This window comes from Hydractinia symbiolongicarpus, chromosome 5 (assembly GCF_029227915.1).
Source record: "Hydractinia symbiolongicarpus strain clone_291-10 chromosome 5, HSymV2.1, whole genome shotgun sequence".
In the NCBI taxonomy this organism is placed as follows: Eukaryota; Metazoa; Cnidaria; class Hydrozoa; order Anthoathecata; family Hydractiniidae; genus Hydractinia; species Hydractinia symbiolongicarpus.
This window is the reverse complement of record NC_079879.1, coordinates 21,945,902-21,969,921: the sequence shown is the minus strand read 5'-3', so window position 1 is coordinate 21,969,921 and position 24,020 is coordinate 21,945,902. Positions and strand designations below refer to the sequence as shown.

Below are 24,020 nucleotides of genomic sequence, written 5' to 3'. Positions count from 1 at the left end.
TAGAGAATGTCACTGACAATTTTTACTTTCTACCTCTACGTGTGCGCAAAAATACCGAAAACAACTGCCTCTTTTTTATTAATTTTGTCCACAATTGCTGAAAGTTAGGCCAGTTCTGTCTCCACAACAAATATCAAGATATATAGACGTCTAAGCGACATTCTACTGGCGTTCTGATAGCCCGAAGGAAATTTCTAAAATTCCACCTAAAATTGCGTAAACATTTTTTGTTCAATACACGTTTCCTGAATTGCACATTCTTAAAAAAATTAGAATTTTAATGTTTTGACTGTAAAGGGATTCCTGCATCGAAAATAAATGTTTTGTATCTTATAGAGGGTAAAAAGTTGCTTATCAAGTTCTTTGGAATTTTTTAAGAATATTTTTTAGTTTTCAAGATATTGAGCTTAAAATATTTCCAGCTGAAAGATATTAAGCATAAAAAAATCTTCGAAATATCTTCGAACTTAAATAATATCAAAACTTTGAAGCAGTGTGGACTTGCTCTTGATGATATATTGGCATGTGTAAAGTCTTGCATTTTAAGAATGATCTCATCTTTAATTACAGGTAGAAATATGTCAGCATTTTTTTTTAACTTATTTTCACATGTGAAAATGCTATTTTGGTAGTGTTAATGTCACGGTCAAAGTCTTCTTAATTTTCCACCTTTACCAAGAAGCTTTTGTTAGGGGTCAATTAGTACGAAATTAAAAAAACTGTTTTTCTAGGTTTTTTGTTTGCTGTATGAATCTAAAGATTTCACATTTTATCAAGTTTCAGGTGAGGATTTCAAAAATCACATTCATTTTGTTTGACAAAGTTGATGAATAGCAGCGGTATATCAAAGAAAACTAATTCGGAAAATTCGATTTTTGTAGCTTCGTATTAACTTTGAAAGTGTTCATTTTAGACGATCGGAGATTTCTTGCTAATTCAATAAAAATTTAAAATAGTATGGCGGAAAAATAAGAGATAAATTTGTGTAACAATATTTCTGAGTTGACAATATGTATAAGACACATATTACGGGCTACACGCTTTATTACAAAGCCCAACAACACGACTGAAATGTATTTAATGTCTTTATATCATTGGAAGATCCCGTTTACATGTGTGAACTCAAGATTAAGATAAAGATGTTTTGTTTTCGGGCTAAGCTGAACACAGTTCGTTGCTATAGGTCTATGCTAAGGTGGCCTACACACAATCTCGTTCGCAGGGATCTTTACTTTTTTCTGTTTATGAAAATTGGAAGTTTTTTTAAAAAAATTACCAATGAGATCCCAGTTGTACCAGTGTTGAGATCTCGGTTAAGCGAACTGATTTTCTTACTTAAACGTAAATTAGTTTTCATTGACAATATTTCACCGAGGTGGAAACTTGGTCAACAGTCTTCTTCTCTACATGTTATCCATAGGAAAGTTTTGTATATAAATTTGATGTATATAGTAGAGTGAGGGAGGAATGACAAGGATATTCAAAGGGAGAGAAAGAAATGGTACGCCAACATGGCAGACAGATGTTAAACACGTGAATTCGCGAGATTTTTAAAGGTTATGTTTTATTACCAAGGATATATGTTTCGCATATAAGCTGGAGATTTTTGTAGTTATCCACATTCCACTTTTCAAAGGTTTTGGCATTTTTTTAAAACATTCCACTTTTTGCCAGCACCATAACATTTACATATTACGAAAAAGTTACAGTGATAAAAGCAAAATAAATAAAAATTAATGGCACACTATAAAGGTAATGTCGAGGCAACCCTGTTTTATAACGATTTATAACCTTCAATCTCGCCTTGTCCGAATGGCTAACAGCTATGCTGACGGTCAAGGAAATATTATTAGTAGATACTAAATATACTATGTCTGGGGATGTTTTTAATTTATTTGACTATGTATAAACAATTTCTTAGAATATAATATACATATGTTTAAAAAAGTTTGGGGTCTCCGTGATAATCGAAATATTTCATCGTAACGGGCATTAAACCTAAAAAAAACATCATTCCTCTGTTAGTAAAAAATCAACACACCAAAAGAAAGGACACACACACCAAAAGAACAATCACAAAAAATTGAAGGACGAATTAATAACACCACTAACAGCAGCCATTTATGGTCAGAAATGTGTTGCTGAATTTTGAGATTCAAATTAAGCAAGGCTGCAACTAAGCTTTTAAAGTACAGGGGCACAAAACTTTAACTGACTAAAACCCAAAACATGTCTTTAGAGACGAGAAAAAACATGTGATAAGAACACAACTACAATTTAGGGACGTGTCGATTTCACCTTCATGATCAAAAAGTTTATTTAATTGATGTATTTTCCTTGTTATTATAACTTGTTTACATGTTCGATAGAATATTACCCAATCCCCTTAGTTATTTTTCTAACAAAGACGTTTTAATTTTTACACCAATTTTGGTCCAAACCAACGTTTATGTAAAAGTTGGCTGACAGCATCACTTCACAAGTGCTACTATTGCAGAGGTAAGGTAAATAGCGATTAAAATGCTAGTCGCGCTTCCCAATACGTCTGCCTTTAGGAATAATCAACGTCCATCTTCACAACAACCTCAAAATTCAAGAAAAAGGGCTACGCTGACGTTTTTTGAAAATATTATAAAAGCACAAGTAACTTTACCTATTTTCCGAGCTCGTTTTATCGCATCAGTTATTTCAATTTGTTTTCGACCACACAACCCTAAATTAAAGAAAAGTCGACAGTTTTCCTTAGTTTCTAACGGCACATTTTTATACTATACAACAATAAAAACAACGACGACAATGACAATAACGACGACGACAAAAAACAACCACGACGGTGAAAACAACAACGGCAACAACATTAATAAAAACAACGATGAGAAAAGGAACGACGTCGACGACAAAAAACAACCACGACGGTGAAAACAACAACGACAGCAACAATAATAACAAAAACGACGACGACAATGACAACAACAACGACGACGACAAAAACAACGACGGCAACAACAATAATAACAACAACGATGAGAAAAAGAACGACGCCTACGACAACAGCAACAACAAACTATACGCAATTCTTTCATGCCAGACATCGACCTGTCTAAATATTGACCCTAAAAAACATGTGGCAACCACAATTTGACTTCACACCAATAACAAAGTAAAGAGCACACACCAGTTATCCTTCGGCCATACATTCTCCCAGTGTGTGGAGAAATGAACTGTGACAGTAATCTGACATTCTAAATAAATCAAAAGTAACACACGATGTTTTTTAACAAACTTAGGATTTGATGAGATCTCAAGTTGTTTATTTCTTAGTCAATATCTATATAGGTCCGAAGTTGGTTGCTTAATTTTATTCAACTATATTTCGTAATTAAGTAAAAAGGTAAAAGAAGTGGTAAAACAAAGTTCTTGAGACAAACTAAGGTGTGCAACAAAGAAGTTATTGTAGTTTTCTTTTCTCGGAGTTACATTTCATCTGTTTCGGAAGCGTGTCTCTTTCTATTTTAGCACCAAATAATTTTTTTATATTGCTTGTGCCTATATATTTGTACAGAACTAAAGTTGCTTAATAATTTTAAAACCCAGTTTAGTTACTAATAAGCGATTTGCCGATAAAAAAATGGTGTATTGATAACAAAAGTAACGGTTTTAAGATGAAAACAGGCATCAATGATAGAAATGAAGCAAGCAAACAGTAATACTACCTTAAAATCCACATCAATATCGGGGTTGCGGTGTGGGCACAGCAAACATCCAGTTGCTCGATCCTCCACATCAAGTCTCTAGTATTATACACATAAAAATGTGGTCAGTATTCTGCTCTTGAGAGTAAATTTCAGCCTTTATACACAATAATTTTTTTCATTCACATTCTTATCTTACTAAAGTCTCAATGCGTTTTATACAATGACAAAAGTAAAATCAGGGTGACTGAAAAATTAACACTTTATATTGATATTATTAGGAGATTTTAGAAGGATTTAGGAGATTTCAAGGTAAAAAAAAAAAGAATAAAAACTATATATACTTGTTAAAATTATAGTAGGAAATAAAGAGTTACTAATAATTAAGATTTTTCTTTTTTGAATTCCAAAGATACTGTTGATTTAACGTCATATACAATGATATCGGTATGTTGCAGCTTTAATTTTTTCTCCCCAAGTTTGTTTTCAAAATATCCATGGTTTTTTTGAGGATGAAACAAATAAAGTTAACATTTTGCGCCCCCCCCTTCTATTAAGCCCCCCTGTCTAAAACCTCCAGAATTTAATACGCTCTTCAGAGGTTAGCCTCTGAGGGGCGTATTAAAAAAGAAGAATTACGGTATACTCAATTCTTTCCCACATAACACGTAATACAAAAAAGTGGCTATGACAAAAAATTGAAGTCACCATATTAAGAGATTTGAGAAGGAATCGATATTTTAGGTTAATATTTTATCGTTTGTAGGGTCTTTAGCTTTTTTTGGATATTTGAGGAGTAGCCACCCAGGAAATTATGCTTTACACTACAATTAAAACTTTTTTAGTTCGAGAATTTTATGTTTATGTGCTAGTGGTCATTTATGAAAAAAGTCATTAAAAGAGAGGACTGGGGAGTATTTAAAGTATTTATGTTAAAAAAATATGGCATACACAGTTACAATGTAGTGTCGTTTTGACAAATAACAAAAAAAAAAGAAATTTCAATTGAGACTTGCATGCCAGGTCATTAACTAAAGACAGGCTTCCTACCTCATACTTCGATTTCATTAATGCGTGCTTTTCTCTGTGTAAACGTGCTTTCTTTCTCATGTTGCGGTATTTTGGATATTGGTCTAAAAATTAATAATTACATTTTAGGCCTTTAGTTTCATGAAAACAGTAAAAAAATAAGACAAATTCTTTGTAGTTATTAGTGTACGAGTCAGCTTGATCTAGTAGTAGATCTAATAATTTTGTCCTCCTTCAGCATAGTAAGAGATCATTGGGATGCTGAATAGCAAATATGTTTTTGCTACTCTTTTTATCAGTTCTCTAGAATGCAGTAGTGCTTTTATTTGTTTTTTTTTTTGCAAGGTATTTAGTGAAAATTTCAGGCTTGGTAAATTGTAAAGATGCTCTGAATAATTCTAAACCTTAACATTCCGGCCCCCTTACTTTTTTTTAATAACTCCCTAATGCTACGTTGCATGGCTATGACACTTACTGAGTTTCAATATTTTTCTGGAAAATGTACAAATTCCTACACAATTTTTTAAACTCTTTTATATAAAATTAACTTGACCCATATTGTGCAATATTATGTGGGTTGGAAGAATTGAATCTAAGAAAATTTCAGTTGATATAACTCCACTATAATGACAAAAAAAATCCTTCGAATAAAGATATTTCTTTTTAATCTTGAAAGCAAACGATTTGAAATGCATTTAAGGAGCTACAACATTATTTGCCAGTGCATTCCATCAACCACGCAATTAAAAAACTTACTCGGGTTTATACAACAGCAAGTTTTATTTCCTCCTGCAGCACTTTACATGTTTCACTATTAAGACTTATACCTAAATTTGAACAAATTACGCAAATCCTGTTACTCCTGTAAAACAAATATAAAAATTTATTAAGAAAATTTGGAAAATCATTAATGTATATTAAGAACAAGACTGGTCCCAATACACTACCCTGTGGCACACAACTTAAAACTGTGTATAATAATGATGAAAGATTTTGTAGTACAATACTTTGAGTTCTAGTTACCAAGAAGTCTTGCAACCAGTCAAGTAATTGCCCTTCAAGGCCAAAAAAAATTAATTCCTTAATCAATCTTAAATGGGGGATTGTGTCAAATGCCTTAACAAAGTCTACATATACAATGTCTAAATTTAGCCCAGAATCCAGTGTTTCTGTCATTCAAGGTCAATCAACAGATTTGTTTAGTATGATCGTTTTGGTTAAAATCCATGCTGTGCATCATACAGAAAATTATTTTCATTTAAATGATCAAATATTTTGTCACCAATAAGTAAGAATGATAAGTCAGTGATTACTAGGGTTATTCCAACTTCTCTACTTGTCAATAGGTGTCACATCACATTCTCTCCATTTCACAGGTTGTCCAGCATTAATTGACTTGTTAGGGTTACTGTAAACGAAAAAACTCACTTGATGAGTAGTCTCAGAAAAACCCTTATAATTTATCAATACTTTTATATTTTTTTTTATGTTTTTTTGTTTCTGAATGCTTGATGAAAGACTTTTTTGATGGTGTTATTTTCGTGAGATGGTAATTTTCCAAAAAGAAAATATAATGAAATAAACACACACCAATTTTTCACCGTACGTTTTAAAATGGCTTCTTTTTCCGAACGCGTGGTCGCAGACTTCTCGTTTTCGCACCATTATATTCAGCATAAATTAAATTCAAAAAGGTTCCCGGTTTTTTTTTTCTAATAACGTCGTTATGAAATTATTTGTAATTATATATAATCATTCAAAAAAATGCATATTTTTTTCTTTCTGTCGTCATAATTCGCTAATCAGTAATTTATACAAAAAAATCCGGGAACCTTTTGTGCATAATTTATTCAGCTTTTCATTACCGAAAATTTCAATGAGCCAATAGGAAGCTTTCGGAAAAAGACACCACAAACGTAAAGGCATGTATGCGAAAATTTACTAACGAGATCTTTGTTTTTAAAGATTTTCGTAGGTGTTATAAAAATATGTGAACTGAGTATGCAGAAAGATGATAGAAGTGCGAACTTTTTCTTTATGCTGAATATGCGTGAACGCGTTCAGAATTATTAATAGACAGAAGTCAGATTTACAAGAGACAGCTCATATGCATATTCCTTAACTTTGATTTTTTTTAATTCGATAGTGAAAGTAAACTATCTAAAAAATATTATTATGCATATTTTTATACGGGAGTTCCATATTATGCATAATGTTTACAAAAAATATGCTCAACTCATTTTGCACATATTTTTTCAAAGGTGTGAAGGATATAACACCTCTAAAAAGGCTTTTTCCAGAAAAAAGGGATGTTCCAAATATTTTCATAGAATATAAAATATGTCATTGGAAAGAGAATTTTTTTTTTCTGTATGTCATGAATTTTTTGCAAAAAACCTAAAAAAAAATTGTTTCCTTTACAGTAACCTTAACATGCAAAACTTAATTTAACCCACCGTAAACACCTAATTAGGCGGCATGATCTACTTAGGCAATTCATTTAGTTAGACGACGTGATGTAGTTTAATTAGGTTACCTGTAGTCAAAGTAAATACGTCAAAATCATTGCGTTTCACAATACAATATTTATGTGAATCAAATCTGTCCACTTTGCAGATAATTTTGACCAATTATCGTCTTATTTGCATCGCGCATTGGTAACTTATGGCCCAAACTTTGTGTGGCACTATTTGTTGTTTTAAATAATGGATTTCACCCATTCACGCTGCAGGGAAAAATAAATATGGCGGATAAAAACGTGGCAGTGTTCACCTAAACACTTAACCTAATTAGGTTATATAGTTTATTTTAACACAATTCTTACTTGTGCGCGAACATATCAAGGCACGAGTGAAAATTTGGAATCATGGTCGCTTTTTGATTTTTTGCGATGTGTGAAAAGCCATTTACCTAATCTACAATGAGTCGCCTAAAAAGGTGGTATGCCCTAATTAGCCTACCGTCGCCTAATTAAGTGTTTACCATGGCTGTCCAGGAGTTGATGTCACAAAAGCTCTCCCAGGAAGGAATTTATTTACATTCAGGAGACAAGATGCAGATTAGCACAAAGCTTCTCGCAAGCTAAATTTTGCAACTTTAACAATGAATATCTTGGGAATAAATCAAAACAAGTATAAAAGGAGTTGTTTCCGTAATTAGTACTATGAGTTGATTTTTAATGACTTTTTTTAATTGGGAGGTAAACCTCTTTCTTGGAGAATACGACGGTTTATACTAACGTTTAAAAATAATATGACAACAGGGAAGGGTCATACCTGAAGTAGTTAAATGAAAAAAACTACTTTGTAAAATTAATGCATTCCACGACAAAGGTAATAGAGTGTTATAGTTTTTGCACAAACATCCACATGCTTGTAGCGCCATCTTTGATGCTTGTTTTGTTTATGCGAACATTTGGTTTATGTTATTATCACCCAGATTCGTCTGACACACTAAAGTAAAAACAAGAGAGCAAGAATTGGAACTTATCAAAGTCTTAAAATTTTTATAAACTCACATTTTATATTCGGATATATAAAGTTGGTAGGGTAAAACGAGTAAAATTACTATTCCGTTAAGGAGTAAACTGAAGAAAATACTCTTTACTTACACTAATACTTTAACTTGACAGATATATTACTATTATTTCCATATTTAATAAATCATACATAAAACCCTTTGTGGACACTCGGGAACGCGCTGTATATACAGCCAAAAAAAAATTGAAAAGTTATAGTTTTTGACAATTCGCATAATTCTGTGATCTTTAAAAAGGAATGCATGTCAATTGTTTCGTTCGTTTTTTTGGAAAATAATGCTAACTAGTTTTTTTTAATATTTCGAACTAAGTGCAAGTACCAGCCTTGTTCCCAGGGAAGTTCTACGCCTTGTGGCTGTGGTAGCCAGATCATACGGCTCCTACATAAAGCCCTGGGAACGGGATCGAGTAGTACGGTATGTCAACTTACATTATAGTATGATAGACTGACCTGGTTTTTGACAACTTTTATATGATTGGTGATCGGTCCCTGTTCAAAATTTTGGCTCCAAATCATTTTCTTGGCGGCTTTATTTTAATGTTGTTGTGTTTTTAATATATTTGTTATTATCTTAAAATGGGAAAACCAGGAAAAGGAGAGAAAAACCAAAATATACAGGTTGCTGTTCGGTGCAGGTATTTTTTATTTATTTTAATATTGGTAGCTGCAATTAAACTACAGATAGAGCTGTGTACCATCGGGTGTACTAGCTAGCTAGCTGCTGGAATTTAATTGGTTTTTTACATTTTGAAGTAATACACTTTTATATGCTGGGAATCTTATTGTGACCCATACTCTCAGGTTGACACATAGAGTAGCATGCTTTGATTTTAATCTGCTATTAGGTATTTTTTATTGATATGGGGAATATATAATGGACACATTTTTAACCCCTTTAAACACAAGGGTGCTGACTTATGAAAAACGCCTGTATACATAAGGGCGAGCTTGGAAGAATTTCTGAATGAAGTTGGCGCTTTTCATCTGAACTCGCTCTAATTATTTCTAAAACTTGCCTGAATTATTTCCAAATAGCAAACAGCACTTTCTATTTGGTTGACTGGCAGTACGGCACTTTTCCTCGACCAGGTGAATTTCCCCTGATCGGGGGTAATCACCCGAATGGGGAGTTTCCAACTTCCAAATTAGTTGATACTTACCCGGATCAGGTGAGTACTTTTTGTGAAAAAAATTGTGTTTTAAAAAGGCAAGCCACTGGGAAAAAAATGCGTGCCAATTTTGTTTCTACGAAGTCATGTGCGTATTTCGTGCCAATTTACCAATTAAAAAAAATTCACCATGCCGTTCTGGCGCTATTACGGTTTATTTACGTTGGATCAACAACTTGGTAAAATACTCTTTGTTTCTGGTTAAACATGCTGTAAAGATTTAATTATTTTGATGTCTTGAAGCAAGCAAGGGTAGCTAGCTTGTGAATAATAAGTATATTTAAGTCTTTTATTACGTGTACAGATGAGCTACTGCATACTTACAAGATACACCAAAACAGCTATCTAGATAACATAAATATGTAGCTACTCCTAGCTAGCTTAGGTGATAAATTAGGCTAGCCAAAGCAAAAACCTAATTTAAAATATATTCGTGAAAGAAATAATGATTGATACCCTACAGCGCTAGCTAGCTAAAGACATAAGAAACATGATATTGGTGTAATGGCTTCACATATATAAAATAAACTCTGAGCAGGCGAATGAGAGAAATAGTCAAAAAAATTTGTGAAATATGTTGTAACATTGATTGGGGGAGAGTCACTTAATTGACTGATTACAAGCTCCAAAGCGCCACTCACTCGTTCAGGGTATTAAAAAGTTTGTGTCCGCCGCCGAAACACCCAATTGAGTGATCCCCCCCCCCCGATCAGGGGAGACTCACACGATCAGGAAAAGTGTCGTACTGACTGGGCTACAAAAAAGACAACCTTCAAAGTATTACAAATTTCTGTGACTTATTTGTTAATCAAATAGTATTAACTAAAGCCTTTTTAAAAACTCTACACCAACTTTCTTGATAAAATTTGTTCATGGCACTGGTTCTGTCCCACCTTTCAACGCAGGCCCAAGTATCAACACTTACTCCTCCTGCTTGTGGCCTAACTATCAACGCCTGCGTCCATATTGGGCCACCCATCCTAGCTGCCAACTGCAAAAAAAACAAGGCGTATGATATATGTAAACAACTTCGCAAATAAAGTTTACAAAAAGGTGTCTATCAGATTGTGATTTCTATTACAAAATTTTTAATGGGTCAGTCTTGGGTAAACTGACTGACAGGAGGAAGAAAGACCACAAGCCTCACCTTAAATTTGCAAAATTCAGTAATTTAGTAGACCTCGTCAAAAAGAATGGGGTATAAGAGCATCTCTCAGTGAGAAAAATAAAAATAAAAAATATATATATATATATATATAAATAAATCTTAATTGTTTGGAGCATGGGTTGGACGGGGTATATTAATGACCCTCTTCCAATCTGATCTAGACTGTGTTAGATCTAAACTCAACTTCCTCTCTATCAAGTCTGTCCTTATAACCTCCTGCCAAGTCTTTCTCGGTCTGCCTCTGGGCTTTGCCCCAGGAACTATCAAGTCTCTACACTTTCTTACCCAATTATCCTCCTCCATTCTTTCCAAGTGCCCCAGCCAATTCAATCTTCTTATCTGGATAACATCTTTAATTCTACAGAGACTTAGCCTGCTTCTTAGCTCATCTGAACTCTTTCTGTCTCTCAGACTGGCATTACACATCCACCTAACCATTCTCATATCATTCCTTTCTAAACGGTCAAGATCTTCCTGCTTCACTGCCCATGTCTCACTACCGTACAACATAACACTTCTTACACAGGCCTCATACAACCTACCTTTTACCTCAATTGACAGGACTCTGCTAGTCAATAGAGGAAGTAACTCTCTAAACTTTTTACAAGCAGAACCTATCCTGCAAGTAACACTTCTTCTATCACCCCATTTACTGCCCAACATATCACCTAAGTAACAGAAGTTCTTAACTATCTCTAACGAGCCACTGTTGTACATCATTAAAGCTGGAAATACTTCATTCTCTATAATCTCACCTTTGCAACGCTTCCAAACGCTTGTTTGAAAAAGAAAATGGGTGTAGTTAAAAAAATATATTACCAGAACTGTCACAAACAGCAAACTTTGTTAAAAAGAATCCTGTGTACTTATGATGCAAAGACAAATAGCAAGTTTAAAGCTGGACGTCTATCCCAACTGTCAACGTTTGTACTTATATTTACAAGTTTTCAGAATAAAAAAACAGTGATATTAAAACGAAATTACAGCAGTATTGATAGAAAATTTCTTTCTTCTCATATTTATATGGATTTTAACAACATACTTGTGTACGTTTTGACACTCAGGGTTTAAAATTTTTACAGTGATATGCATACTTTACACAATTCACATTCTTCTTTCCACAACCCAAGTTTTCTTTCTATATATATGTCATTAAAATGTACAGCACATGTTGTCATTTTTTTAAATAACTTTTTTTTTTTAAATAATTTTTTACGGAGATGTTTTAGCTTCTTGCACCAACCAACAAAAATAAGATGATAATTTTGTACACAATAAAAATTGTTGGCCTAAAGATGAATAAAAACCATTCTTTACCTATAGTAGACCCAAGCTTTTTAACACCACACATGTATTTTATACCGAAAGATGTACATATGTTCTATGTTGTAACTAATTATTGTGTTAAATTTGTTTTTGTTTTTCGTAGGCCTAGGAATCAACATGAAATCAAGCTTGGATCAGCCAATGTTGTTGAGGTTAACTTACCTATTAAGGAGATTACTGTACGGCAAGAAATGAATTACATGGATAAAGGGAACAACAAGACGTTTTCATTTGACAAAGTTTTCGGGCCGAATTCACGTCAAATCGATGTTTATAAGTCAATGGTTTGCCCTGTTATAGATGAAGTTTTGCAAGGATATAACTGCACTATCTTTGCGTAAGTTATCAACTTGATGTTTTATGTCTTCATTTTATTTTTATATCAAGATGTTAAGCATAAATGTAGGTTTGTATGAAATCTCAAGTGTGCCAAAAGCTGCACACTTGAGAAAGTTTTCGAAAGCTTTACACTATTGGTGTCATCTCAATAAGTTCTCAATTTAATCTGGAAATTCATTTTTATGAAGGCCAAAACTTTCTTGGCATATACTCATTAAAACATAGTTATTCCTACCTTTTTTTTATCCTTCTTATGTCACCCCTAATTTGACAGATAACTGTTTCCCAGCTGCAAAAACAAACTTTTGATAGATTTGACTTCTTAATTACTTAGGCCTAAAAAGATAGTAGAGACTTCTCCGGCTTCCCAGGGTTCTCACTATTTTAAATAGATTTTTTAGCAAACGAGATAAAGAAAATGCACACACTGTGCAAATAATTCTGTACATTCTGTACATAATTACAACTTTGAACGTACAGTACTATGAAAAGGTTTGTTAACATCGTGTAACGAGCGTGGTGTACACGAACCATAATAAAATCGTGGTCTTTATGTATAACAAACATTTAAACATTTTATTGTGGCCACCACGCTAATATTATTATCTCCACGAAGGATCGTGTGTCCTACCATTATTTTCGCGAGCTTCACGATTTTTATAGCCAGTATAATTTTTTTTTCTTTTCAAAAAAGTCTTTTATTAAAGTTAATTTGTTTGTTTCAGGTTTTATCAAAAAAGCATATTCGTAGTTTTTGCTTATTGTATACTTTTTTGTCATGAACGCGATCGTATTTTTACGAAATGTCATTTGTCTAGCAAAGTTAAATTTGTCTGTGCCGATAGAAATGCTATTTTAGATTGAATTTTAAAAGTTTAAAAACAAAAAGCGGCGATAGAAATGTTTTTTTAGATCGCATTTTAAAAATTTAAAAACAAAAAGCGGCGATAGAAATTTTGATTCACGAACGATTAAAATCTATTCTTGTAGCTAGCTTTATGGCAACGAATTAAAACAACAAGTGTTAATTTATTTTTTTTTGCCGTCGGTTTTTGATTAATTGATAAACTAACGGTCTTTGTTGTTTTACAATAGAAGTTATCTATCATGGAAGCCACGATATAATATTTAGTTTTCGTTCGTGTAGTCCACATGATCGTGAGGTCCACGATTGTTAAAAAAATACGCATTGTTTGGCTATCGTGGTTCTTGCGTAACATGAAATAAACACGAACCAATGTTAACAAACCTTTCCACAGTACTGTATTTTGGGCATAATCATGTTATGAACGAGTGGTTTTTCTCTTATTCCAACTTTGTCCTTAGGGTTTTGTTGCCCCTGAGCCATATAACTTTAAGTTGGTTTGTTCTGCTAAGTATCCCTAAGTTTATTCTTGCATGTTTTTCGAAAGGGAAAACAGTTTTACTGATCAACTGGCACAAAGCACGAGCCTAACAGTAAGGAAAAATACCCGCACTTTTTTTTCCAAAAACATGCACAGTTTCTTGAAATATTAAATAAAATACCACATGTTTTTTACATTTGCTGGTTAGCAAGTAGCGCTTCGTAAATAAATGGTAGTTGGTTTTAAAGATGGTTCACCGTCACTCATTTAGAACCATTTATTTCAATCCTAAAGCCTAACAAATGCAGAAATAAGAAGAAATAAGGAAGTGCACAGCTTTCAGGCAGTTTGACAATATTTTCAGAATATAACAAAAAATATAAATCCTGAAACAAACAAAGTATGTCAGTTTAGTAAATTTGACCAAATGCGAGAAATTAAAGTTATACATACAATAATCCACACAAGCAAAAATTTTAGTCTGTTGAATCCTTGTCTTTGAATCAATTTTTCAAATTTTTTTTTCAAATTAAGATAAAATTTTAAATAGTTTCTTTTGGAGAGAATTTATATTGCACATTGTAATTTAATGTTTTCATTCAGTTATGGTCAGACTGGCACTGGAAAGACCTTCACAATGGAAGGTGAGCGCACCAATGACTGTGACTTTTCATGGCAAGATGACCCTTTGGCTGGCATCATACCAAGAGCAATGCATCAATTATTTGAACAACTTAATTCTATGGAGGATTGTGCTGAATATTCTGTCCGTGTTTCATTTTTGGAGATTTACAATGAAGAGTTGTTTGATTTGCTGGGTAACAGCCTGGACACACAAAAATTAAGATTATTTGAAGATACAACAAAGAAGGTATTTATAAATCTTATTACAATTCAAGTGCCATCTTAAGTATTGTTCTCTGGAACTTTCACTTACTAAAAAGTTACATCAGTTTAGGGTTGGACAGTAATTTACTGTTTTCTAGATTCAGAGACGGATAAAAAATGTTAGTCTTATCATATTTCTGTTTGTTAAACAATGGAGCTATTTTGTTTTGTTGCTGCTGGTATTGCAAATAGATTTCATTCTAAGTATTTTATTAAAATATAATCTTTCTACTTTTTCAGGGGTCAGTAGTTATACAAGGCTTAGAAGAAGTTATAGTTCACAGCCGCAATGAAGTTTACACTATTTTGGAGAAAGGTGCAGCAAGACGACAGACGGCAGCTACATTACTTAATGCTCATTCAAGGTCAGCTTGATTGACAGAATCATATGTTCTATAGCATTTGCCAGACTACTGGAGAAGACTTAAATTAGAAAATATTTTTGTGTGAAGTTGCAATATTACTTTATTGACTAATTTTTCATTTTTTTTTATTTTTTTTTTTTTTAATAGTCGTTCGCATTCTCTATTTATGGTTACAATCCATATGAAAGAAAACAACATAAATGGTGAAGAATTTCTTAAAACTGGCAAGCTCAACTTGGTAAATATTTAGCTCTTTAGCTGTAAAAGAGTTCTGTTTTTCTACTTTAGAGAACCTGACTTTTTTGTGACAGTATGCCTATATTTTGATTTTGCTTTCCCAATTTAGGTTGATTTAGCAGGAAGTGAAAATATTGGTCGATCTGGTGCTATAGAGAAAAGGGCAAGAGAAGCTGGTAAGTTTTTTATAAATCTATGCAATTAAACAAAAAATTACTTGTTATATGTTTTTGAAAATGTGTTTTGTGGTGTTCCTTTACATTTCAATTGATTTTCTTATATTTAGGAACAATTAATCAGAGCTTGCTAACACTTGGCCGTGTTATTACTGCCCTTGTGGAAAACGCACCACATGTTCCCTACAGAGAGAGCAAGTTAACTCGATTATTAAAAGATTCCCTAGGTGGCCGAACTAAAACATCTATTATTGCAACTATTTCTCCTGCAGCATGCAATTTAGAGGTGAAATATTTTTATAGTTTAATTGACAAACTGTGTACATAGGGGTGTGTGTTTAACATATTTTTATGCTTTATGTTATAGGAAACTTTAAGCACCTTGGATTATGCTCACAGAGCAAAGAACATAATGAACAAGCCGGAGGTCAATCAGAAATTGACAAAGAAGGCATTGATTAAGGTAACGGTCTTATTTGTTAGCTACAATAGTATTTGATGCAATCCTCCTAATTTTGTCATCGCCATTAAAACTTTAGTTAGAGCTTTTCATATAATTTTATCAGACTTTATTATTCATAACATCAACATAGTTCTTCGATCTAAAATGTCGGATGTTTGTTGTAACTTGAAACTACCCCGAAAAATTGATATGAAAACACTGTAACTGGTAACATAAATTTTCATTGCGAATAATAGTGTGGTCATTTTGTAAAATTTTGACACCACACTGATTTTATTTTCACATTTTACATTTTTTATATAAATAATGCCAAATTTAAACAATCGCCCTAAAAATTGCTGAAATTTTACACAACTTGTTGGCGGCCCGTGGAGAAATCCACTCGTTCAACCGTTCTTTTTATACTGCATTGCATGCGTTTTGTGCTAATACGGTATTATAATATAGATTGCTAAACAATTTGCATGATGCGCATTTAAGTCCTAAGTATAATTTGTTAGAAAGAAAAATTTTACAACTTTAATTTACATTGGCACAGAATTTGATATTAAATAGACAAATTAGATCAAATAAAAAGGAAGGACCTGTCATTTTTAACTTCAAATGGAAATAAACATTTCACCCATATAATCTTTTCCAGGTATACAATGACTAAAGAATTTTTGGGGCGTTTTTTTTCTAAGAAGCTAAACAATGTTTGAGGCAAAGTGCAATAAATTGTTTATATAAAAAAATGTACTAAAAGATGCAGAAAAAGTTGATTTACAACATTCATTTACCGGAAACTCTAAGCTAAAAGTAAAAAAACGATTTTAAACTTTATTTCGGATTTAAAGAAGGAAATTACAAGCTGACGATATCACATTATTGCAGCTACTCTTTCGCCATCACAGTACAACGGCATTTTTGGAAAGCATTTTTTGAAGGTTTATGTTATGTTTTGTCCAGGAATACACAGAACAGATTGAGAGATTAAAGAAAGATTTGGTTGCTGCACGTGAGAAAAATGGAATTTTTATTGCAGAAGAAAACTATTTGTATGTTGTGTTTATTTGTCTTCAAATGATTATTTTAACTTTGAAAACATTTAAATTTGTTCTGTCTGTTACAGATATATTTTTAAAAAAATTAATGCTAAACATGAATTTTTTCTTTTTTTTAGAGAGATGCAGACTCAGTTAGCATCACAAAAAACTAACCTTCGAGAGTACATAGATAAAATCCAGTCCCTTCAAGATGAAATGAAAAAAGTCGAAGAGTTGTTTTCTGGTACTCAAGAAAAACTGGAGAGAACCACCCACGAACTGAACTGGACCAAACAGCATCGCGACGAAACACAAGAGCTTGTTTCGAAGCATAAGGAAGCCGAAGAGGAGTTGTTTGGACAAGCGAATGAGTTACTTGACACTGTCAATGAAACTGTTTCTGACACGTCATACTTACACTCGTCTCTGAATCGAAACAAACAGCTTCATTCTCGAAATTATGAATGCATCAATACATTTAAGGACAATGCGAAAACTAGGTTTTCGAAGCTTACAAATCATTTGCAGGATAGAGAAGAAATTCAGAAGATCTATCATGAAAGAATTAACAAGGAGTTAGGTAAGACCCTTTTTAATAATCCAAATATAATTTAGGGTTGCCACACCTCTTGGCATATTCTCAAATCTCCAAAAGTAACAACTTTCTCCTCAAATCTCCTAATGTTTCTTTTACGAATCTATATGAAAGTAATATTTAACCCTATTCGGTCCGGGGGGGGGGCGGATTCCGCCCCCCCTGACGGTTTTTTTTTAATAACTCCTGATTGCTTTCTTATATGGCTATGATACTTACTGAGTTTCAACATTTATCTATTAGACACCTGCATGCTAAATTTTTAGGTCCCATACCTTTCAGAGGCTTTGATATTAGCCATTACTCGAAACTACCCCTAAAATCTCTATCAAATCCTTATAATGGGGAGAATATAATAACTCCTGTTAGGATTATCCTTAGAACTTGAAACTTGCAACACAACTTTGTTTCATCAAGAAGAATCATTTCGAATAATTTTGACACGTGACTAATCCGATTTCCCGATTTTTTCGGATTTTACCCGAAAATCGGAAAAAAACGGATTTTCGGGCAATTTTTGGCAATTTTTTATTCGATCCATGTAAAAACCGGAAGATATGTTAAAAAAATTTTATTTAGCTTTCAGAAACTTCAAACAGAATGTAAAAATTCGCTCTAGAACAAAAGTAATTATATTTTAGGCAGATAGTGTCATTTTTAACAATTTTCAAGCTTCCGATGACGTCACAGAAAATGTGCTGACGCAAGCAAAAATTTATTGCCGCTATTTTGTTCCTTTTATGACGTACTATGAGTGTGCCAAGTTTGATTCAATTTGAACAATCCTATGAAAAGTTATTGAGCCCCCCCCCCCCCCCCCCCGGTCATAGTATGTTCGAAAAACTCCGGACCGAATAGGGTTAAAATCCCCCAAATATCCTCATTTTCTTAGAAAGATTATCAAAATGTCTCAAATTTTCTCTCTTGTCAAAAGTCCTCAAATCTTTACTTTTTGAAAAAAGTGACAGCCCTGTAATCTTTGAGTAGAAGTCCATCCTGCGACCTGACTATAAGCTTTAGATGGACGCAAAAATAATGCAAAAGATGCAAAACCTAAAAAAATGCAATTTCAGGGAAACTTAAAGGAGAGTTCGGGAAGATTATGTCATTTTTTTTTTCACCAATTCGACAGAATTTAATTGTCGTATGTGTGTCTGCAAGTTGGAAGTTATCATTAGTTCACTTTTAGGATTCTTCTTAAATTTTACAAAGAGAAAATATACTTGAAATTGTCCTTGACCCGTGACAAAAGTAGATTATCTCAGAAAAGCGTGTACGGGGTTTTGTAAGCTTTATCAATAATAATTTGTTATTTGCGTTATATATTCCCCAGTGGACTTCAAAACATCAAAAGTTACTGCGTACAAAGAGTTGACAAAATCCATCAATACAGCAATTGAAGATATGAACAAGAAAGTGGAAACAGTTCAGCTTAATCAAAAGTTGTTTGAAGCAGATCATGAAGAGAGTGTAGAGCTCTGTAACAAGACAAGCGAGCAGTTCAAGGTAGGGCTCTAATCTCCCAAACTGGATGACCTTTTGGTGTTATTGCTAGAAATTTTAATTCTTTGTATTTTCGTTGTAGGCTAAAACAATCGAAACCATTCGTAGCTTTCAAAATGAGCAATTTGCCTCTGTTATGGAGAAAGTTCGTTCCTGTATGGCACAGATGAAAGAACATGATGAGAAGCTTTTGTGTGCTATTTCTAACATGGTAAGCGAGTGCTACCGTAAGCAATTATTGACTTAAAACGAAACAAGAAACTTGAAAGCTTTAAAAATCATACTGTTTCTAAACCTTACCCAACACACTAGTGACGATAATTTAACGCCTTTAGCCAAGACAGGGTGGGCCAAAAAATTTACCTAGTGAAAATACGACTTTGAGACAACGTTATATAGTTTGCCGTTTTTTAGCATACAAAATGAGAATATCTTACAAAAACAAAAACGGCGAACATAAATTTTGTAGACATGATTCGATGTCTCGACTGAATCAAAAAAAAAATTGCATGATATTTTTTATAGTAAGTTTTATCGTTTGCCAAATTAAAGATTTTCGCCAAAAGTATTTATTTTAGCTCTCCGCTATATTTTCTGGTGGCTACACCTAAAACCTAAATAACTTTAAAAAATGGAGATTCTCCCAAAATCTATTTCATAACCTTAACTTTGGACTCAGGATATTTATTTATTACAAAAATCTTACAAAAGGACTGATGAATTATATTTACATTGTTAATCCAATTTGAAATAAGCAGTATTTCTGGAAATCAAAAAAAAAAGCTTGACTATTTGTAAATTGCCTGAAAGATGGAATAGTTTTATACGTTTTGAGTGTTTTCTCGTAAAATTTGATAGCCCAATACCTCGTAACCACCTAAAATTATGAAGATTTAAATGTGTGCCCAACCAGAATTTAACATTTTATCCGACAAATCTCTCCGCTAAAAATTCTTTTCTTAAAAACATAATAAAGCGAGGTTTATATTATGTTATTATATGATTTTAATTAGTTTTGTTGTTGGTAGAAGTTTTTTGACGTACTAAACCTTTTTCATTTAGACTGAAAATTTCTGTTCATGTTTAAACGATATGAAAGAGCAGCAATCCAAAGAATTGAGTTTACTTCATAACTCTGTTCAGTCACACACTTGTCAACAGGTAAAATACGTGCTGTGTATATACAAGATTTGTATCAAAGGTCGATTTGTTCTATTAATTTTCTTCAGATTTGTTCTGTTAATTTTCTACAGATTTGTTTCTTTTTATTGACAACATTTTGTGTTTCTCCGGAAGTTTCTCCTGTTTTTTTGTTGTTGTTGTTTGTTGTTTTCATATACCTGATCAATTTTTTTCTGTATAAATCGTGATTCTTGTTGTAATCATAGCATCAAGCAGTTGAGAAGTTGTCGTTATGTACTGAAAACGCAGTGACAAGTCAGAAATTCATGCAAAACGTAAGTTTTCACTTTTCAAACATGATCTGAGAGTATAAGTGTGTTTTGTATTAATCCTCCATACTCTCTTTCTATCAGACTATATTTCCACTCTATTTCACAACATACCACTGCAGCAATACGTAAAACCTCTTCTCACTTAACTATTTTTAGCAATTACAGAACGACTTTCTTCTGAGTCTTCAAGCAAGCATAGAAGCCGTCACAAAAGAGAACTTCGCAAAACTTTTTGCAGCACAACAAGAGCAACTTCAAACTGACACTAATCAGGTACGTCGAGGGTGAAGGGAGAGGAAATAATATTACCATCAATTTGTAGAAGCTACAACCATATCTCCTTCTCGGCCAGTGTTATGCAAGTTATAGGCTGCAAAAGTTTACTTTGGCGGAAGTGTGGGCCAAGTGACCAAGTCGAAATTGCGCTAACTTCACTTTGCGCCATGTCCGTATTATGGAACGCTCTAGGGCATGGAAAGGTCCGAAATATCGTGGAATTGGGGCGTGTTGTGGTCAGCAAAAATAAGCACGATTTATGATATTGGATCTAACCAAATAACTAAGATCCTAAGTCAGCTGTGAACATTGACCATTTTTGAGTGCGTGTTACTTAGATAAAAACGTCGATCGTCGTCCCTTTTTATATTCTTGGTTTATTTTTGCGTATTAAAAAGATTGTATAAAACATTGCAGTTCTTACGTTGTCGAGGGTGTGGCTAATGAAATATCCTATCCATTGAATATTCTATTCACAAATATGTGACTGATTAGATTCTGGATTTGCATAATACCTTCACAAATTGTTTATCGTTTTATGAGAATGACGAGCCCGTTAACATGTTTCGAATTTATGTTTAGATGTTAACTCAACTCACAGAGCAAAAAAATGTAACAGAAAATTTCACGACAGATATGGACAGGTTTGTGTTTTATTGTACGAAATCACGCTTATTACGAACCCTGTTTAAAATGTAGTGAGGTGCAGGGGTGTGTTTTTAATTCTTTCTGCGCGTGCAAGTAATTGCAATGGTGAGTGTCAGCTTAGTGACGCCACGTCGGAACACCTTATTTTTATATCAAGTATTACGGTAAAAGCTTCAAATATTTGCCCCAATTAAAAACCCGTCTTGGTAATTTATTTGCGTACAGCAGTAACAAAGAAAATTGTTCTGGTGTTTCGTGTGAGTTTTTGCGGTAAAGACAAAAATTTCTGTCCCTGACAATTTAGATTTTTTTTCTAGACGTGTTCAGTTATTTAATGACTCTATATCGAAATGCCACAACGAAACCGTGTTGGAAGCTAAACGAAGTTCCGAGTCTGTCACTGCTGAGATCAGAGAGGTAATGCTTTCTTTATCCATGTCTTGACTTACTAATTTTTTAAATCCTTGCAACTTGTTTTGATTATTTATTTGCACTTTACATTTAGATGGGTACGTGTGTTACTGCTTTGAATTCAGAGCTTGACGGATTAGAGTTAAACGAAAAAAAATTCGAAGAACAACTTTTAAATGTGAGAGGTTTTCTTTTGTTAATATTTATCAATTAAAATTAGGATATGCTATACCTTGTTTCTTGATTCACCAGAAATTTGAAAAATTGATATTTTATGGTCATTTTTATACCTCTTCTTCTATACCTTTTATAATTCCGGACAAAGAGGGGTGGAGCAATGCACATGTTTATTCAAAAAAAATCTTTTACTTTTATTCGATCAAAGCTTATGAAATCAGAGAGTTTAATCTTTTTCTAAATGAAAAATTATACTGATTAATATTCAGGGAAGATTTGGCTGTTATAAAATAAAACATACAGTTTTTTATTTCAGAAAGTTTTTGCCCGAATAAGCACTGATCAAATCTTTAATCTTAAGAACGAGCGCTAGTGCGAAGGATTAATGAAATATAAAAAGAAAAAGCACTTTGAAATTAACTTGAAACACAACTATATTCCCAAAATAAAAATTACAACATTATAGTTGCTTTATTTTAACTTCATTGATCGCCTCTTAGGAAGACTATTTTCTTCATTATACTTCTTTTAGACAAAAAAAGCGCCCTATTTGACCAGAGGCACTTCATTAAGATTTTTTACTATTTAGAACGCAGAAGCGCAACATAATCATATGCTAAATAGTAACAACGATACGCGTCAAAAACTGAAATCGTTTGTTGAAGCAACTGGAAACAAACTTAACGTAAGTTAGTCTTTGCAAAAAAAATGTTATTTTTCCTTGAGTTTTTTCTGTTCATAAGACGATAAATTACATGTTACAATTACACTTTTTAGGACGTGCTCACAGACAATAACAACTTAAAAGACAGCTGTGCCGTGAGAATCCAATCCGAAGTAGACTCAAGCAGCAATATGTTATGTAGTATACAAGCCAACCTGGATCAGCACAACTCGCAGGACGTAGAGTGGAATACAGTGCATACTGAGCAGTTGTTCTCATTTGAGAACTACTTGGTTGAATTTGTAGAGGAGGAGATCAAAATAGATTCACCGACAGGTACGTGAATTAATCACGTACAAAAAACAAACTTTCTACAAAAAGAAATTAACTTAGTTGGCCATGAAAATTTCGGGCTCTTCAATAGATGGAATAATTATTTTCATTAATTTGCAGAGACGTTAAAAGTAGAATAAACTTCTAACGCATAGAATTACTACATGTGTATAGGAATATTTGTTTTTCACTCATGGCATTACTTTAATTTATATATGTTTTTTGTCTTAAAAAAGCCTCTATAAAAAGAATGGAAACCCTGATGCTTGAAATTAAGAGATTATGAAGAGGTTTTCGTATTTTCTGTGTAGGTCTTACACCTGATCAAAAGCAGTACAGTTATCCGCGTGTTTTACGTCGCACTCAAGATCATCAAAAAATCATCGACGACTACCGACAACGCCATGGCATTCCACCGCTACCCGAGATGACGGAAGTGGAAGAAGGTGCAGATGAAAATAAGGTACGTTGAAATTCTAAAATTTTGATTGAAATAATGATTTTCGTAAACCTCAAGTTAAAGCGACAAAAAAATTGATAAAATGAACTGGAGGTGGCTTGTTCAAGGATATTCTCACTCGAATTAAAAGAGAACTGCGGAATTTTTGAAAAATGTGAAAAGTCTACTCAAATCTATTTTATAGGATCGTACAAACGATGGTTCCTTTATCGAAGACAGTCCTTTTGAGGATGATTCTGATGAGAAAGAATCACCACTACTTCATAATGTAGTTCAAAAAATCAAATCGGTAGGTGTTTATATGATGCAATTATTAATTCTTCTTTGTTTTGTTAGATGAATTTCGCTACTCCTCTTCTTTATAGGCGTCTACAGCATCCCACGTGTCGTGCGACAAAGAAAATATTATACCGTCTAAATTACCGTTGTCCGCATCTAAAGTTCGTCAGGAGCGACCAAGAATACCGCTGCGATCGGCTAATACTCTTAGTTAGATTTTATGTTATATATTGTTGAAATTAGTGCAAAAAAATTATAGTATTTTCGGCAATGGAGTTGGTTCACAAAGGTTATTTTTATATTAGTGGCAGATTTATTCTACACCAAACGTGATAATAAACCAGTAGAGTATCTTTTCTTCATTTTATCATTTTTCGTGTATTTCTTATTACTGAAAATAATCATTTTGCTTGTACGGTAATTGGAAAGAATATATATATTTGCGAAAAGGTGTATAA

At 33.1% G+C, this 24,020-nt stretch overlaps 2 protein-coding genes across 3 annotated transcripts; one reads left to right on the top strand and one right to left on the bottom strand.

The window, feature by feature from the left end:
* Positions 1-1,875: 1,875 nt before the first annotated feature.
* On the bottom strand, positions 1,876-8,149 carry LOC130645365 (30S ribosomal protein S18-like). Its single transcript, XM_057451338.1, has 6 exons — positions 7,997-8,149; positions 4,743-4,825; positions 3,714-3,791; positions 3,176-3,242; positions 2,654-2,713; positions 1,876-1,998 (listed from the first exon to the last, which is right to left on the bottom strand). Exons 1-6 carry the CDS (start codon positions 8,103-8,105, stop codon positions 1,940-1,942), a joined length of 456 nt encoding a protein of 151 aa, XP_057307321.1. The 5' UTR covers positions 8,106-8,149; the 3' UTR covers positions 1,876-1,939.
* Positions 8,150-8,736: 587 nt separating this feature from the next.
* On the top strand, positions 8,737-24,011 carry LOC130645362 (kinesin-like protein KIF11-B). 2 transcript variants are annotated; one of them, XM_057451332.1, is made up of 23 exons: positions 8,737-8,895; positions 12,027-12,260; positions 14,212-14,479; positions 14,737-14,861; positions 15,009-15,099; positions 15,208-15,274; positions 15,385-15,560; positions 15,642-15,737; positions 16,686-16,774; positions 16,900-17,342; positions 18,691-18,863; positions 18,943-19,071; positions 19,923-20,021; positions 20,249-20,317; positions 20,471-20,587; positions 21,173-21,234; positions 21,556-21,655; positions 21,744-21,827; positions 22,416-22,511; positions 22,604-22,826; positions 23,135-23,286; positions 23,468-23,572; positions 23,649-24,011. In XM_057451332.1, the coding sequence occupies exons 1-23, from the start codon at positions 8,837-8,839 to the stop codon at positions 23,775-23,777; spliced, it is 3,186 nt and encodes a 1,061-aa protein (XP_057307315.1). In that variant the 5' UTR covers positions 8,737-8,836; the 3' UTR covers positions 23,778-24,011. The 2 variants fall into 2 exon arrangements, with proteins under 2 accessions (XP_057307315.1, XP_057307316.1); XM_057451333.1 differs by lacking the exon at positions 20,471-20,587.
* Positions 24,012-24,020: the final 9 nt, after the last annotated feature.

Excerpts from the sequence above, each read along its gene's own strand:
- LOC130645365 (XM_057451338.1), bottom strand. The coding sequence starts at position 8,105 with ATGGCGCTACAAGCATGTGGATGTTTGTGCAAAAACTATAACACTCTA. Across the intron at positions 3,243-3,713 it reads ATATTGATGTGGATTTTAAG|AATGTCAGATTACTGTCACA; the intron begins GTAGTATTACTG and ends TGATTTATTTAG. Across the intron at positions 1,999-2,653 it reads AAAACGAGCTCGGAAAATAG|GTTTAATGCCCGTTACGATG; the intron begins GTAAAGTTACTT and ends TGTTTTTTTTAG.
- LOC130645362 (XM_057451332.1), top strand. The coding sequence starts at position 8,837 with ATGGGAAAACCAGGAAAAGGAGAGAAAAACCAAAATATACAGGTTGCT. Across the intron at positions 21,235-21,555 it reads TTCACGACAGATATGGACAG|ACGTGTTCAGTTATTTAATG; the intron begins GTTTGTGTTTTA and ends TTTTTTTTCTAG. Across the intron at positions 23,573-23,648 it reads TAGTTCAAAAAATCAAATCG|GCGTCTACAGCATCCCACGT; the intron begins GTAGGTGTTTAT and ends TCTTCTTTATAG.